At 38.5% G+C, this 16,930-nt stretch overlaps 1 protein-coding gene across 5 annotated transcripts in view; it reads left to right on the top strand.

Annotated features, from left to right (window-relative positions):
• Positions 1–16,930, top strand: part of PHKA1 (phosphorylase kinase regulatory subunit alpha 1) — a 140,841-nt gene that overhangs the window by 35,491 nt on the left and 88,420 nt on the right. For 4 of the 5 annotated variants that reach the window (XM_028482963.2, XM_024131040.3, XM_024131039.3 and 1 more), the window contains 6 exons: positions 6,571–6,669; positions 7,625–7,771; positions 8,746–8,799; positions 10,137–10,259; positions 14,306–14,401; positions 15,865–15,972. In XM_028482963.2, the coding sequence (XP_028338764.1) occupies positions 6,571–6,669; positions 7,625–7,771; positions 8,746–8,799; positions 10,137–10,259; positions 14,306–14,401; positions 15,865–15,972 (627 nt within the window). The remainder of the gene's footprint in view (positions 1–6,570; positions 6,670–7,624; positions 7,772–8,745; positions 8,800–10,136; positions 10,260–14,305; positions 14,402–15,864; positions 15,973–16,930) is intronic. The other variant, XM_024131042.3, reaches the window with a different exon arrangement.

Here is a 16,930-nt window from a genome sequence, read left to right as displayed (position 1 = left end):
TTTGTTAATATGGTGTATCACATGATTGATTTGCATATACTGAAGAATCCTTGCATCCCTGGGATAAACCCCACTTGATCATGGTGCATGATCCTTTTTATGTGTTGTTGGATTCTGTTTGCTAGTATTTTGTTGAGAATTTTTGCATCTGTATTCATCAGTGATATTGGTCTGTAATTTTCTTTTTTTGTAGTATCTTTGTCTGGTTTTGGTATCATTGTGATGGTGGCCTCATAGACTGAGTCTGGGACTGTTCCTTCCTCTGCAATTTTTTGGAAGAGTTTGAGAAAGATGGGTTTTAGCTCTTCTCTAAATGTTTGATAGAATTCACCTGTGAAGCCTTCTCGTCCTGGGCTTTTGTTGGAAGATTGTCAATCACCATTTCAATGTCATTAAGTATGACTGATCTGTTCATAATTTCTATTTCTTCCTGTTTCAGTCTTGGAAGTTTATACCTTTCTAAGAATTTGTGCATTTCTTCCAGGTTGTCCATTTTTTTGGCATAGAGTTGCTTATAATAGTCTTCGGATGCTTTGTATTTCTGTGGTGTCTGTTGTAACTTCTTTTGCATTTCTACTTTTATGGATTTGAGTTCTCTCCCTCTTTTTCTTGATGAGTCTGGCTAATGGTTTATCAATTTCATTTATCGTCTCAAAGAACCAGCTTTTAATTTTATTGATCTTTGCTATTGTTTTCATTTTTTCTGTTTCATTTATTTCTGCTCTGATCTTAATGATTTCTTTCCTTCTACTAACTTTGGGCTTTGTTTGTTCTTCTTTCTCTAGTTCCTTTAGGTGTAAGGTTAGATTTTTTATTTGAGTTGTTTCTTATTTCTTGAGGTAGGCTTGTATAGCTATAAATTTCCCTCTTAGAACTGCTTTTGGTACACCCCTTAGGTTTGGGATTGTCGTGTTTTCATTTTCATTGTAATATGTCTTTAGGGATTTTTTAATTTCCTCTTTGAGTTCTTCAGTGATCTCTTGGTTATTTAGTAATGTATTGTTTAGCCTCCATGTGTTTGTGTTTTTTACGTTTTTTTCCCCTGTAGTTGATTTCTAATCTCATAGTGTTGTGTTCAGAAAAGATGCTTGATATGATTTCAATTTTCTTAAATTTACTGAGGCTTGATTTGTGACCCAAGATGTGATCTATTCTGGAGAATGTTCCATGTGCACTTGAGAAGAAAGTGTAATCTGCAGTTTTTGGATACAATGTCCTATAAATATCAATTAAATCTATCTGGTCTATTGTGTCATTTAAAGCTTGTGTTTCCTTATTAATTTTCTGTTTGGATGATCAGTCCATTGGTGTAAGTGAGGTGTTAAAGTCCCCCACTATTATTGTGTTACTATTGATTTCCTCTTTTATAGCTGTTAGCAGTTGCCTTATGTATTGAAGTGCTCCTATGTTGGGTGCATATATGTTCATAATTGTTATATCTTCTTGTTGGATTGATCCCTTGATCACTATGTAGTGTCCTTCCTTGTCTCTTGTAACATTCTTTATTTTAAAGTCTATTTTATCTGATATGAGTATTGCTACTCCATCTTCCTTTTGATTTTCATTTGTATGTAATATCTTTTTCCATCCCCTCACTTTCAATCTGTATGTGTCCCTAGGTCTGAAGTGAGTCTCTTGTAGACAGCATATATATGGGTCTTGTCCATTCAGTGAGCCTGTGTCTTTTGGTTGGAGCATTTAATCCATTCACATTTAAGGTAATTATTGATATGTATGTTCCTATTACCATTTTCTTAATTGTTATGGGTTTGTTTCTGTAGGGCCTTTTCTTCTCTTGTGTTTCCCACTTGGAGAAGTTCCTTTTGAATTTGTTGTATAGGTGGTTTGGTGGTGCTGAATTCTCTTAGCTTTTGCTTGTTTGTAAAGCTTTTGATTTCTCCTTCAAATCTGAATGTGATCCTTGCCAGGAAGCGTAATCATGGTTGTAGGTTCTTTCCTTTCATCACTTTAAATATATCATGCCACTCATTTATGGCTTGTAATGTTTGTGCTGAGAAATCAGCTGTTAACCTTATTGAGTTCCCTTGTATGTTATTTGTAGTTTTTCCCTTGTTGCTTTCAGTAGTTTTTCTTTGTTTTTAATTTTTGTCAGTTTGTTTACTATGTGTCGTGGCATGTTTCTCCTTGGGTTTATCCTGCCTGGGACTCTCTGTGCTTCCTGGACTTGAGTGGCTATTTCCCTTCCCATGTTAGGGAAGTTTTCAACTCTACTCTCTTCATATATTTTCTCGGGTCCTTTCTCTCTCTCTTCTCCTTTTGGGACCCCTATAATGCGAATGTTGTTGTGTTTAATGTTGTCCCAGAGGTCTCTTAGGCTGTCTTCGTTTCTTTTCATTCTCTTTTCTTTATTCTGTTCCACATCAGTGAATTCCACCATTCTGTCTTCCAGGTCACTTATTTGTTATTCTGCCTCAGTTATTCTGCTATTGATTCCTTTTAGTGTGTTTTTCATTTCAGTTACTGTGTTCTTCATCTCTGTTTGTTTGTTCTTTAATTATTCAAGGTGTTTGTTCTTTATTTCTATCAGGTCTTTGTTAAACATTTCTTGCATCTTCTCGATCTTTGCCTCCATTCTTTTTCTGGGGTCCTGGATCATCTTCATTGTCATTATTCTGAATTCATTTTCTGGAAGGTTGCCTATCTCCACTTCATTTAGTTGTTTTTCTGGGGTTTTATCTTGTTCCTTCATCTGGTATAAAGTCCTCTGCCTTTTCATTTTGTCTATCTTTCTGCGAACGTGGTTTTTGTTCCACAGTCTGCAGGATTGTAGTTCTTCTTGCTTCTGCTGTCTGCCCTCTGGTGGATTAGGCTATTTAAGAGGCTTGCACTTCCTGATGGGAGAGACTGGTGATGGGTAGAGCTGGGTGTTGCTCTGGAGGGCAGAGCCCAGTAAAACTTTAATCCGCTTGTCTGCTGATGGGTGGGGCTGGGTTCCCTCCCTGTTGGTTGTTTGGCCTGAGGCGACCCAACACTATAGCCTACCTGGCTCTTTGGTGGGGCTAATGGCAGACTCTGGTAGGGCTCACGCCAAGGAGTACTTCCCAGAACTTCTGCTGCCAGTGTCTTTGTCCCCGTGGTGAGCCACAGCACCCCCCCACCTTTGCAGGAGACCCTCCAACACTAGCAGGTTTGTCTGGTTCAGTCTCCTATGGGGTCACTGATCCTTCCCCTGGGTTCCAGTATGCACACTACTTTGTGTATGCCCTCCAAGAGTGGAGTCTCTATTTCCCCCAGTCCTGTCAAAGTCCTGCAATCAAATTCCGCTAGCCTTCAAAGTCTGATTCTCTAGGAATTCCTCCTCCCATTGCCAGACCTCCAGGTTGGGAAGGTCGAAGTCCTGCCATCAAATCCACTAGGCTTCAAAGTCTGATTCTCCTTCCATTGCCGGACCCCCAGTTCGGGAAGCCTGACGTGGGGCTCAGAGCCTTCACTCCAGTGGGTGGACTTCTGTGGTACAATTGTTCTCCAGTCTGTGAGTCACCCACCCAGCAGGTACGGGATTTGATTTTATTGTGATTGCGCCCCTCCTACCGTCTCATTGCGGCTTCTTCTTTGTCTTTGGATGTGGGGTATCTTTTTTGGTGAGTTCCAGTGTCTTCCTTTCGATGATTGTTCAGCAGTTAGTTGTGATTCTGGTGCTCTCGCAAGAGGGAGTGAGCGCACGTCCTTCTACTCTACCATCTTGAACCAATCTCCTCCTTCTTTCTTATGGCTGAATGATATTCCATTATACACACATACACACACATACACATACACACACACAGAGAAGCATGTGCGCACACACATACACCACATTTCTTTATCCATTCATCTGTTGACAGACACTTAGATTGTTTCCGTACATTGTGAATGATGCTGCAGTAAACATAGGAGTGCATATATTTCTCTGATACCCTGTTTTTATTTCTTTTGGATATATACCCCAAAGTGAAATTGCTGGATCATATGGTAGTTCTAATTTAATTTTTTGAGTAACCTCCATACTTATTATTTTCCATAGTGGCTGAACCAACTTGCATTCCCCCCAACAGTGTACAAGGTTTGCTTTTATCCATGTCCTCACCCATACTTATCTTTTTTATGATAACCATTCTGACAGATGTGAGGTGATATTGCATTGTGGTTTTGACTTGCATTTCCCTGTTGATTAGTGATGTTGAGCATCTTTTCATGTACCTGTTGGCCATTTGTATGTTCTCTTTGGAAAAAATGTCTATTCATTTCCTTTGCCCATTTTTTAATTGAATTATTTGGTTTTTTATTATTGAATTGTGTAAGTTCTTTATATATTTGGGATATAAACTTCTCATTATATATGTGGCTTGCAAATATTTTCTCCCATTCTCTAGGTTGCTTTTTCATCTTTTTGTTTCTTGTGTTGTACAGAAGCTTTTTATTTATTTATTTATAAACATCTTTATTGGAATAAAATTGCTTTACAATGGTGTGTTAGTTTCTGCTTTGTAACAAAGTGAATCAGCTATACGTATACATATATCCCCATATCTCCTCCCTCTTGCATCTCCCTTCCACCCTGCCTATCCAGCCCCTCTAGGTGGTCACAAAGCACCGAGCTAATCTCCCTGTGTTATTCGGCTGCTTCCCACTAGCTATCTATTTTACATTTGGTAGTATATATAAGTCCATGCCACTCTCTCATTTCGTCCCAGCTTACCCTTCCCCCTCCCTGTGTCCTCAAGTCCCTTCTCTACGCTGAAGCTTTTTAGTTTGATGTAGTCCCCCTTATTGATTTTTGCTTTTGTGCTTATACCTTTGGTGTCATATCTAAAAAATCATTGCCAAGACCAGTGTGAAGGAGGAGTTTTGTGATATCCAGTGTTAATGTTTAATCCATTTTGAGTTAATTTTTTTCTTTTTTTTTTGCGGTACATGGGCCTCTCACTGCTGTTGTCTCTCCTGTTGCGGAGCACAGGCTCCGGTCGCGCAGGCTCAGCGGCCATGGCTCACGGGCCCAGCCGCTCTGTGGCATGTGGGATCTTCCCAGACCGGCGCACGAACCCGTGTCCCCTGCATCGGCAGGCAGACTCTCAACCACTGCGCCACCAGGGAAGCCCTTGAGTCAATTTGTGTGTGTGGTGTAAGATAAGGGTCCAATTTTATTGTTCTGTATGTGGTTATCCAGTTTTCCCAAAACTGTTCGTTGAAGAGACTATAATTTTCTCATTGAGTGTTCCTGCCTCCTTTATCAAATATTAATTGACTGTAAATGCAGGGGTTTATTTCTGGGCTCTCTATTCTGTTTCATTGGTCTATGTGTCTACTTTTATGCCTGTATCATACTATTTTAATTACTATACCTATGTAGTATAGTTTGAAATCAGGAAGTGTGATGCCTTCAGCTTTGTTTTTCTTTCTCATAATAGCTTTGGCTATTTAGGGTCTTTTGTGATTCCATACAAATTTTAGGATTTTTTTTTATTTCTGTGAAGAAAGGCATTGGAATTTTTATACAGATTGCATTGGATCTATAGATGACTTTGGGTAGTATAGACTTTTTTTTTTTTTTTTTTGGCGGTACGCAGGCCTCTCACTTTTGTGGCCTCTCCTGTTGCGGAGCACAGGCTCCAGATGTGCAGGCCCAGTGGCCATGGCTCATGGGCCTAGCCGCTCCATGGCATGTGGGATCTTCCCAGACCGGGGCACGAACCTGTGTCCCCTGCATCGGTAGGCGGTCTCTCAACCACTGCGCCACCAGGGAAGCCCAGACATTTTAACAATATTAATTCTTCTGATCCATGAGTATGGGGGTATCTTTCCATTTGTTTTTGTCTTAAATTTCTGTCATCAAAGTATTGTAGTTTTCATTGTACAGATCTTTCACCTCTTTGGTTAAATTTATTCTATTTTATTGCTTTTGATGCTGTTGTGAATGGGATAGTTTTATTTCTTTTTTAGATGTTTTGTTGTCAGTGTGCAGAAAACACAACTGATTTCTGTATGTCGATTTTATATCCTGTAACTTTACTGAATTTGTTGATTAGTTCCAACAGTTTTTTGGTTGTCTTTTGGGTTTTCTATATATGAGATCATATCATCTTCAAATAATGACAGTTTTACTTCTTCATTTCTGATTTGGATGCCTTTTATTTCTTTGTCTTGCCCCATTGCTTTAGCTAGGACTTCCAGTACTATGTTGAATAAGAGTGGTGAGAGTGGGCACCCTTGTCTTGCTTTAATCTTACAGGAAAACTTTCAATTTTTCACCACTGAGTAGAATGTTAGCTGTGGGTTTGTTATATATGGCCTTTATTATGTTGAGGTATGTTCCTTCTATACCGAATTTGTTGAGGATTTTTAATCATGAAAGTATGACTGCAGCCTCCATCTCAAGTGTCTCTGGGACAATATGGGAGACCAAAAAAACCCTCAGAGGCCCCTGGGAATAAAGAATGTTATTGTATTTTCTGTTCTGCTGAACATATTTAAAATGATATCATGTTCATTGATATGATACCAGGGTAGAGGGAGAAGAAATATATGCATTTATAATGCTAAAGTTGTCCTTTCCTTCTTTGTTCCTCAAAGGCAGCCCTGGAAGCATTAGATGAACTAGACCTGTTTGGTGTGAAAGGTGGGCCCCAGTCAGTTATCCATGTCCTAGCTGATGAAGTGCAACACTGCCAGGTAAGGGAATAATGGACAATGTTATAGAAAAATGTATTTTTACTCAGACTCAAATTTAGCATGAGCTTTAGAATAAGGAGAACTGAATGAGAGTACATAATCTGATTTATTACCATGTACCAAAAATGTCTTATCAAACATCCTATAGAGATAAACCTGATACAGCATGAGCTATAACAGAGATCATAGTCCTGTTCTCTTACCCAAGGTTATAAAGTGATCCTATCACAGTATATGGAATTCTCCACTATTATCGTATCAAGGGTATATGGGCTCTGCTCCTGAGTATTTCCTTTTCTAAATATCCCAAGAGAACAAGAGGTGATCGATTTTGAGTGTTCTTCTTGATAGTGGCTCTGAAGCTTTCTCTTGTCTCCGGTTGGCCCTCAGGTTAGATGTTTGGAGATTAGACTGTTTAAGTGGTAAATGCATATCTTCAGTTTTGTTTGGATTACTCTCTGTATTGAAAGAGTAAGGTTCTTGTTATTGACAAGATGGCCTTTCTTGTCTTCTTCAAACCCTGACTAGACACCCATGGTGTTCTAGTGAATACAATCTCACCTTCTAATTTTAAAAATGCAAAATTTTCCATGGAAAAGATAAATTTCAGGGATATAGGAGCTAAGCCTTCCACATCTTGCTTCCCAGCAGCTACATTTTATCTTTATGCTTAGATAGTTGCTAATGGAGCAACAGCATTATGGGTGGGATAATGATGTTAGGGTATTCTTTATCCATTAGCAGCTGCTTAAGAATCAGGATTAGGAAGCACTGAGAGCAGGATTAAGACAAGGGATGATTTATAGAAGTAGTCTTCTAAGCTTTCACTATTAAATCATTTTTAGATTTTCAACTGAATGATCCTCTTCAACATACATCTTTTGAAACTAAAGCTAATAATTTTATAATCCTGAGTTATTTACTAATGCGCCACGTTTGTCTTCCTTTCTTTTAGTCTATCCTTAATTCAATACTCCCCCGGGCTTCAACATCCAAAGAGGTTGATGCTAGTCTACTTTCAGTTATTTCCTTCCCAGCCTTTGCAGTAGAGGATAATCAGTTGGTGGAGCTCACAAAACAGGAAATCATCACTAAGCTTCAGGTATGTCCATATGTGCCTTTCTTTTCTTTAAGCTCTAACTTTAAGGCTAAATTAGTATCTTTGTGAGTCTTGAATATGATCTATGTTGGTGATTTAACCAAGTGATCAGGGTTAACATCACCGGTAATAAGATGTACTGACATCATGTACGCCCTGATACAGTGTACTGAGAAGCGCACAGCACCTCCGTGATGTCCTTCCCAAGAGTGCAGTTCCTCAATCTAATCATGAGAAAACATGAGACAAAACCAAATCGAGAGGCATTCTACAAAGTAACTGACAAACACTGCAAAAATGTCACGATGATGAAAAACAGGGAAGGACTGAGGAACCATCACAGATTAGAAGAGACTAAGGAGACATGCCAGCTAAATGCAGTGGTACCCTAAATTGGATACTGGAACAGAAAAAAAGCTTTAGTGAAAAAACTGGTGAAATCCAAATAAGTTCTATACTTTGGTTAATAGTGTTGTACCAAGGTTAATTTTTTAGTTTTGGTAAATATTCTTTGGTTATTTAAGATGTTACTATTAGGGGACAGTGGTTGAAGGATATACAGGAACTCTGTACTGTTTTGGGAACTCTTCTGTAAGTCTCAGATTATCTCAAAATTTTTAAACTGTGTTTTCTTTTTTAAAAAAACTGTGATCTCTTATGAATTGTGTGAGCAGGACCGCATAGATTAGTAATTGGGCTGTCACAGACTTATCCTATGGTGGAAAGCCATGGAGAAGATAAAATAAAAACACTGCTTTAGGGAAGAGCCTGCAACTTAGCCCTCGCTTGAAATCACATTGCTGAAATCACTTTCTGCTGCTGGACTGATATCAGCGTTTTTTAAAATTATTTTTTAAGTATCACGTCTCTATTGATGATAGGTTGGCACATGTAGCTGTTGCAAAGGATACATTTCTGATTAATTATATTGCTGTACCAATGTTCATTCTTCTGGCTTGTTTCCTCTGCATTCCCAGGGTCGTTATGGTTGCTGTCGCTTTCTACGAGATGGATATAAAACTCCTAAAGAGGTAGGTTTGTTTTCCCCAAAATGAGTCCAAGGTAGAATGGTCACTACTGCAGCCTCATTCAGAGAAAATACCTCATTTAGAGAAAATACTTAACCTCATTGATGGTACTTCAAATAATCACTAAATAGGATAACAATAACTGATGTTTGCTACCTTTGTTAGGATTAGTTGCCAGGTTTTGCTTGTGAGCCCTTCTGGATTAAATAAAATAGAGGAAGGTGTAGTCCTTCCACCTCTTGAAGTTGGTTAGTTTCAGGAAAGAGCTACTGATGGATGCTTAAATCAGTGGATGAAAGTTTAGGCAGAAACAGATTATTTACATAGTCTCAAAATATTCCCCCCCAAATATTTAATTATTACAAAGGGAAAAATCTTTCTGTCAGTAGATTCTTTTGGATCCCTTCCACCTTTTGCAGTTGGTTAGTTCTAAACAGTACTTGATCTTGAAAAGTTAACTTCCTTTTGTTCCACTTGTCAAAAGTTCTCCTTGGAAATACCAATGGAGAAAATTTAGTATTATTAAAAGGGAATGAATGGTTGGTAACCACTTTCATTGACAATGTAAACATCGTTTAAGGCTCAGGTTTGCTGGTTGAGAGCCATTATAATTTTTTTTAATTACCGAGCTCAAACTCTTCTGGTTTACTTCCTGTCTTCTATTTTATTCTTTAAGCCTTTTGACTTCTGCCCCTACCAATCTATTAAAATCGTGCTCTGAAATATCATCATAATCTCCTAAGTAAGCAATCCAGTAAGCTTTTCTCAATCCTTATTCTCCTTGACTTCTCTGTAGTACATCATTATTACCTACCCCTACATTTTCTTGAAATTCTTTTCCTATTTTAACTTCCACAACTCTACACCATCCTAATTTTTCTCCTCTTTTCTGTCCTCCCTCACCAAACTCAGGTTTTACCAAGATTCTGTTCTTGGGCTGCTTGTTCATTATATATAGGTACGACATCCATAATTTGTGATTCGTGTGTCACCTCTCTAAGGATGATTCCCAAACCCTCATTTCTTGCTGTCCTTCTGAACATTTCTATTTGTATGTTCTGCTGCTACCTCAAACTTAACAAGTACAAAACCAAACTCAGGCTTATTACAGATTATTCTCACTTCCTCATACACCTGCCTGTAGTATCATTAGTATCCCAGTTCTGCTAGTTAGAATCACATGACAAAAGTACTTGCTAAAGGAGGGGAGTGTGTATGTGCTCTGCCTTCTCTGAAACAAACTATCAGTGGTGAAAGGCTGTGTTGTAATACCTCTGAACTAAAGATATAGTCTGACCTTGGAGTGATAAGACAGACTTTGTTTATTGTGTTTTTACCAGGATCCCAATCGTCTGTACTATGAACCAGCTGAGCTGAAGTTATTTGAAAACATTGAGTGTGAATGGCCATTGTTCTGGACATACTTTATCCTTGATGGGGTATTTAGTGGGAATGCAGAACAGGTAATGCACTGGGGAAAGAGCTTTTTAGCAGATTGTTATTGTCTTCCTCTTTTAGTTAATGACTGTGCTGACCCTGTGTCCAAATGGAAGTCTTCCCTAATAGGGAGGAGACAGAGTTGTCTTCTAGAGACTAGTAGTTGAGGGCACATGTTAAGAGTTAGAAGACCTGGATATTGCTATCACTCAGACTTGACTTTTAATAAATATAGAAAGCAGAATAGCAAGTCTTGTATACTTGCCTTAGTCATCAGAGATACTTGAATTTACCTCCTGACTTTGTATGTCTTTTTTTAAAAAATAAATGTTGGAAATGATATTCTGACTTTAGCAAAAACAAACAGAAAACAAAACAACAACCCACTTAAACCCTGTCCTCACCCCCCAAAATACAGTCATCATTGCTTTTTGAGCTACATGAATAAAGTAGTTTAGAAACCATTGTTGGAAAACAGTGAGACTGGACAATTTAATCAAGTTAGTTTAATGTCAGGCATTCTGCAAATTGGCTATGTTCTAAACTTGGACATAAATCCAACACATTTGGAAGTCATTTATACTTGGCTACATAAATACAGTTTTGTGTAATTTGAATATTTTGGCCAATATTAATCTGTAACTGCAAATATGAGTTTAAATAATAGGGTTACACCAAAGTTTCAGGGGCACAAAGTGCTGTTTTACTCTAAGCTTTATATAGAGTATCCTTATTTGAGCAAGAAATAAGATAAGCAATAATAGAGATACCTGCCCTATTTTGAGCACCCTATTTTTTTTAAACCAAACTTTTAAAAAATATTTATTATTTATTTATTCATTCATCTTGGCTGCTCTGGGTCTTAGTAGCAGCACGCAGGATCTTCATTGCAGCATGTTTAGTTGGTGGCATGTGGGCTTCTTAGTTGCGGCATGCGGGCTTCGGCATGCAGATTCTTGGTTGTGTCATGCATGTGGGATCTAGTTCCCCGACCAGAGATCGAACCTGGGGCCTCTGCATTGGGAGCACAGAGTCTTACCCACTGGACCACCAGGGAAGTCCCTTGACCACCTTATTTTGATTCTACCATTTTTCTCAGTCCTTCTCAAATTCCACAAAATTGTTTCTCAAAAACTGTGCTTGCTCAAAGAAAGATTTATTTATTAAATGTGCCAACTAAGTACAAAGCATATTCAGGTGTTTTGAACTCTCAAGGGAAAAAAAGGAGCTGGAAGGCCTGGATTCTTTTTTATTCTTTTTTTTTTTTCCTGGCTTTGCTGCTGACCACTGAGTAGTCCAAGTACTGTCATTGACTTCTTCAGTTTCTCTGTACAGGCATACCTCAGAGATATGCAGGTTCAGTTCAGAGCAGCACAAATATTGCAAATATCTCAATAAAGCAAGTCATATGAAACTTTTTGGTTTCCCAGTGCATATAAAAGTTATGTTTACACTACATTCTGTTAAGTGTGCAATAGCAGTATGTCTAAAAAAACAATGTACATACCTTAGTTAAAAATACTTTATTGCTGAAAAATGCTAACCATCATCTGAGCCTTCCATGGGTCATGATCTTTTTGCTGGTACATGCTTTGAAATACTTCGAGAATTCCCAGAAATGTGACACAGAGACACAAAATGAGCAAATGCTGTTGGAAAAACGATGCCAGTAGACTTGCTCAACACAGGGTTGCTGCAAACCTTCAATTTGTAAAACAAAAACAAACAAAAAAACGCAGTATCTGTGTAGCACAATAAAGCAAAGTGCAATAAAACAAGGTATGCCGGTACATATGATGAGAATAGTTTTTCTCTCTTCATTGAAGAAGTGGATAGCCCTAAAATTCTTTGAATTTCACAGATGAAGACATATGATAAGTGCACGGTACAGTCAGTTTGGCTATAATGAGACACATAGATGTTCCCTAAAAATCACCATGCTCTGCATATTTGAGAAGTAAAAACTATAGGGCTTATGGGAAAATGTGGTTGGGGAAAACACTTTAAAAGTTTGTCAGAAATACATACAAAATGATAGGAACCTAATAAAAACAGTACCACAGATAGGCATTAATGGCTTTAAAACATTCATTCATTCCTCTTTCAAAAATTATATTCTGAGAAAATTATTTCAAGGATGGCATACATTTAGATACAATGCTGCTCATCACTGTTACATTCATATAAATTAAGTCTGGTGGTAATTTAAATGTTCAACAAGAATGAAATGTTAAATTAGAGATCATGTATATAAAATAATATGCTGCTATTAAAATGTGTATTAAAATTTAATATCATTGTTAAAAATTTGGATTAACTGTTGTTTCATACTTCAAATATAATTTTATTTTAGTGTTTGGTTTTCTCATAATTGAAAAAAAACAGTACCACAGCTTTATACATGTTAAATGGTTAAGAAATATATAAATACCACAAAGGTATGGCACTTGTACCTTGAAAAACACCTGAAGTTTTCTTGTGGATATGTGCAACCATGTTCCTACCACCTCACTTGCAGGGCTCCTGTGCTCACCACCCTACATGCCAGAGGAAGAGAGGAAAAGAGAGATAGCATAAGAGAAAAGAAAAAAAAAGAATATCAAACAGAGAGGAAGAATAAAAAAATAGGGCAAGGAGGGAATAGAAGGGGAAATTAAATAGAAGGGAAGGCACAGAGCCATGCAGCCAAGTCGGCCATGAGAAGGGAGCAGCTCGGGAGTGGTAGGAGAGTTATCTGAAATTGGATGGAAAGTTGTAACACCACATGCGGGTGGGTTGTGGTTCATGGCTCTGAGGTGTGTGCATGTGTGTGTGTTGTATATTCTTACATGACTCAGTTCAGCTGAGTGCCTTCTCAGGTTGAAATTGTGCGTAAGCAGATGTGAAATTCATGTTATGCTCAAATTGTTCTGTAATATATCAAATGCATTGGAACAAATTTGTGTTTTCAAAACAAGTATCATAGCAGAACTGACTATATATTTTTTCCACCATAAATTATAGTGGGGTTTTTTTTGCTTTTTATTTATTACTAATCTACAGCAAATTGTTAAGCAAAAAAATGTAAACTTGATCATAATAGAAACTTAATTTGACAGGAAATATACAGTTTCGGTACGCAGGCCTCTCACTGTTGTGGCCTCTCCCGTTGCGGAGCACAGGTTCCGGACGTGCAGGCTCAGCGGCCATGGCTCACGGGCCCAGCCGCTCCGCGGCACGTGGGATCTTCCCGGACCAGGGCACGAACCCATGTCCCCTGCATCGGCAGGCGGACTCTCAACCACTGCGCCACCAGGGAAGCCCGAAAATACAGTTTTAAAAGCAATTACATGTAAAGTCAAGAAGCTCTACTCAGTGTAGTACACAGTGGGTAGAAGCATGCACGTGGAGGCAGGCTGACTTGGGCTCAATTCTGGGCTCATCCTTGCACTTGCTGTATGATCTTTCAGAAGCTCATAACCTCCTTGAGCCTTAATTTCCCTGTTAAAAGCCTTTAATTACACACACCTGGATGGTTATTAAAATTAAATGCATTCATCAGCAGAACAGGAATAATGATGCAGAAGTAGAGAATGGACTTGAGGACATGGGGAGGGGGAAGGGTAAGCTGGGATGAAGTGAGAGAGTGACATTGACATATATATACTACCAAATGTAAACTAGATAGCTAGTGGGAGGCAGCCACATAGCACAGGGAGATCAGCTCGGTACTTGTGACCACCTAGAGGGGTGTGATAGGGAGGGTGGGAGAGACACGCAAGAGGGAGAGGATATGAGGATAAATGTATACATATAGCTGATTCACTTTGTTATATAACAGAAAGTAACACAACATTGTAAAGCAATTATACTCCAATAAAGATGTTTAAAAAAAATTAAATGCATTAAAAGTATGCAAAACTCCTAGCATAGTATCTGACCTCCATCAGCATTTAGTAAATACTGCTTCCCTTTCTTTCCTTTCACTAGGTGAATATACCCCTTTGCAATAGGACCTTCTTTGGCTACAGCCCTCCCCTAGATCCCCAAAGGGAACTCTATGAATTTTGTTCCCCTTTTCTTTTCTCTACAGGTTCAAGAATACAGAGAGGCTCTTGAAGCAGTCCTCATCAAAGGCAAAAATGGAGTCCCACTTCTGCCGGAGCTGTACAGTGTTCCTCCTGGCAAGGTAAGCTGGACAGTGCCATAACATGGAGCTGGGAGAAGAGGAGCAGCACCTCAAAAGGACTGCCTTATTTGAGTCAAATAATTTTTAATCTTCTGATTTTAATGTTCTAAAGTCTTTCTTTAGGTATAGAACAATTAAAATATGATTTTATTCCTTTGAAAGTATATTTATAAAGCAGACTCAGTTATGGCACTGTTGCTGGGCAAGACGAGGGCAAGATCAAATCTTACAGAGGTAGTTTCACGGGTGTATATTTGTCCTCAAACTCATCAAGATGCATATGTTAAGTATGTATGCCTTTCTATATGTCAGCCAAACCTCAATTTTAAAAAATAAAATAAGTTGTTCAGAGATTGATTTTTTAAAAAATCAAACTTTAAGGTTGAGAATGATATGGAGATCAGTAGGCCAAACTAGAGTGATGTTCTGTGTGAACTCTCAGTATTTGATATTTTCTGCTTCGAGGCTAGTCATCTGGGATTAATTGAGTAGATCAGGCTTGGAAAATGAAGTATGTCTCCATTTTCTCAAAATGCCAGTTGAGATTACCATTGTTCCTCTTCTCCATTGCAAAAGAGCATTAGCCGGGGGAGAGGTGCAATCTTCCATGCTGGTGGGGATGAGTGGACTAAGCTCCTAGCAACATCAGCAGCATAACCTGAGAGCTTGTTAGAAATGCAGATTTCAGGCCTTCCCCCACATCTACTCAGTAAGAATATGCCATTGGACAAGATCCTCAGGTGGTGTGTATCCATGTACAGTTAGAGGAGCACTGCCCTAGACTGTAGTCATAGTGCTTGACTTTTCAGTGCATTGCATATGTGACTGTTTTATAGAGTATGAATCACAATCCAGACTCAGGCTTTTTGTTGTCTAGTATTTTAAACCTTCTATTCTTTTTTTTTTAATTAATTAATTTATTTATTTATTTATTTATGGCTGCGTAGTGCTTGACTTTTCAGTGCATTGCATATGTGACTGTTTTATAGAGTATGAATCACAATCCAGACTCAGGCTTTTTGTTGTCTAGTATTTTAAACCTTCTATTCTTTTTTTTTTTAATTAATTTATTTATTTATTTATTTATTTATGGCTGTGTTGAGTCTTCATTGCTGTGCACGGGCTTTCTCTAGTAGTTGTGGTGAGCGGGGGCCACTCTTCGTTGCGGTGAATGGGCTTCTCATTGTGGTGGCTTCTCTTGTTGTGGAGCACAGGCTCTAGGAGCACGAGCTTCAGTAGTTGCGGCACACGGGCTCAGTAGTTGTGGCTCACTGGCTCTCGAGTGCAGGCTCAGTAGTTGTGGTGCACGGGCTTAGTTGCTCCGCAGCATGTGGGATCTTCCTGGACCAGGTTTCGAACCTGTGTCCCCTGCATTGGCAGGCGGATTCTTAACCACTGCACCATCAGGGAAGCCCTAAACCTTCTATTCTTTTCCTTTATCTCTTTATCTTTTTTTTTTTTAGGTTGATGAAGAATATCAAAATCCTCACACTGTGGACCGAGTCCCCATGGGCAAGCTGCCTCATATGTGGGGTCAGTCTCTATACATCTTAGGAAGCTTGATGGCAGAGGTAAGGGGAAACTTCAAGGCTCTTCCATTTTTCTGCTTTAGTCACCATAACAATCAGATTTGTGAGTAGCTCATTAAATCTGAAGGATATATCTTTTGCCTTTTGTATTCTGCCTTAATTACAGATTTTCCTCCAGATTCTTAGAGTGAGAGCATGGCCAATCCTTGGCAAAAATCTTTCCCCCTGGCAACCATGTCCGTCATGCTTGCCCGGGGGTTCCTACCTTGGTACTGTACTTGAAGTTGCTCTGGGATCAGACCCTAGATAGTTCCTTTTCAAAACGCCCCCTAGTGCCTGTCTGGTGACTGCGAATGCAATTGTGCTTGGCTAGTAATGACTTATAATGGATTTAAGTGCTAACTTTTCCAAGCAATATAATGTTTCATTCTTTAATTAAATAAACTGATAAGATAATTTTAGGTACCATGACAAGTGTTTGGGAGCATCATAGTTTTTTATTTGTTTGTTTGTGGATAAGGGGCCCTTTAAATGTTCCTTATATTAAACTCTGTTGAGACAGCTCTTTATGAAGCACTTGGGAATTTCTTACTTTACGTCAGCTTATTTGTGACATTTTGAACCATAAGAAGGGCTCCCTTTCTCAAAGTTTTCCAGTTTTACTGACAAATCTATTTCCTCATTATAGGTTATTATATAAGGTAAGCTATAACCCAGGCTCCTAGAGGATCTAGTGTGGGACTTAGCTTTTCTTTCTGAGCCATACTCTTTGACCTGTTTATGTATAACTGTTTACTTTCTGGAGCTGTTTTTATTTGTTTTGTTTTGTTTGTCCCAGTTTTATTGAGATGTAATTGACATATCACTATGAGTTTCAGGCGTACAGCATAAAGTTTATCTTTAGTTGACATTATTATAAATGTAGCAATAATGGGCAGAATGATTTGTTTAAAATAATCCTTACCTGGTGACTTTCTCATTCAATTAGAATAAATTAATG

Source organism: Physeter macrocephalus, chromosome 21, assembly GCF_002837175.3.
Source record: "Physeter macrocephalus isolate SW-GA chromosome 21, ASM283717v5, whole genome shotgun sequence".
Classification (NCBI taxonomy): Eukaryota; Metazoa; Chordata; class Mammalia; order Artiodactyla; family Physeteridae; genus Physeter; species Physeter macrocephalus.
This window is presented reverse-complemented; position numbering and strand designations above follow the sequence as displayed.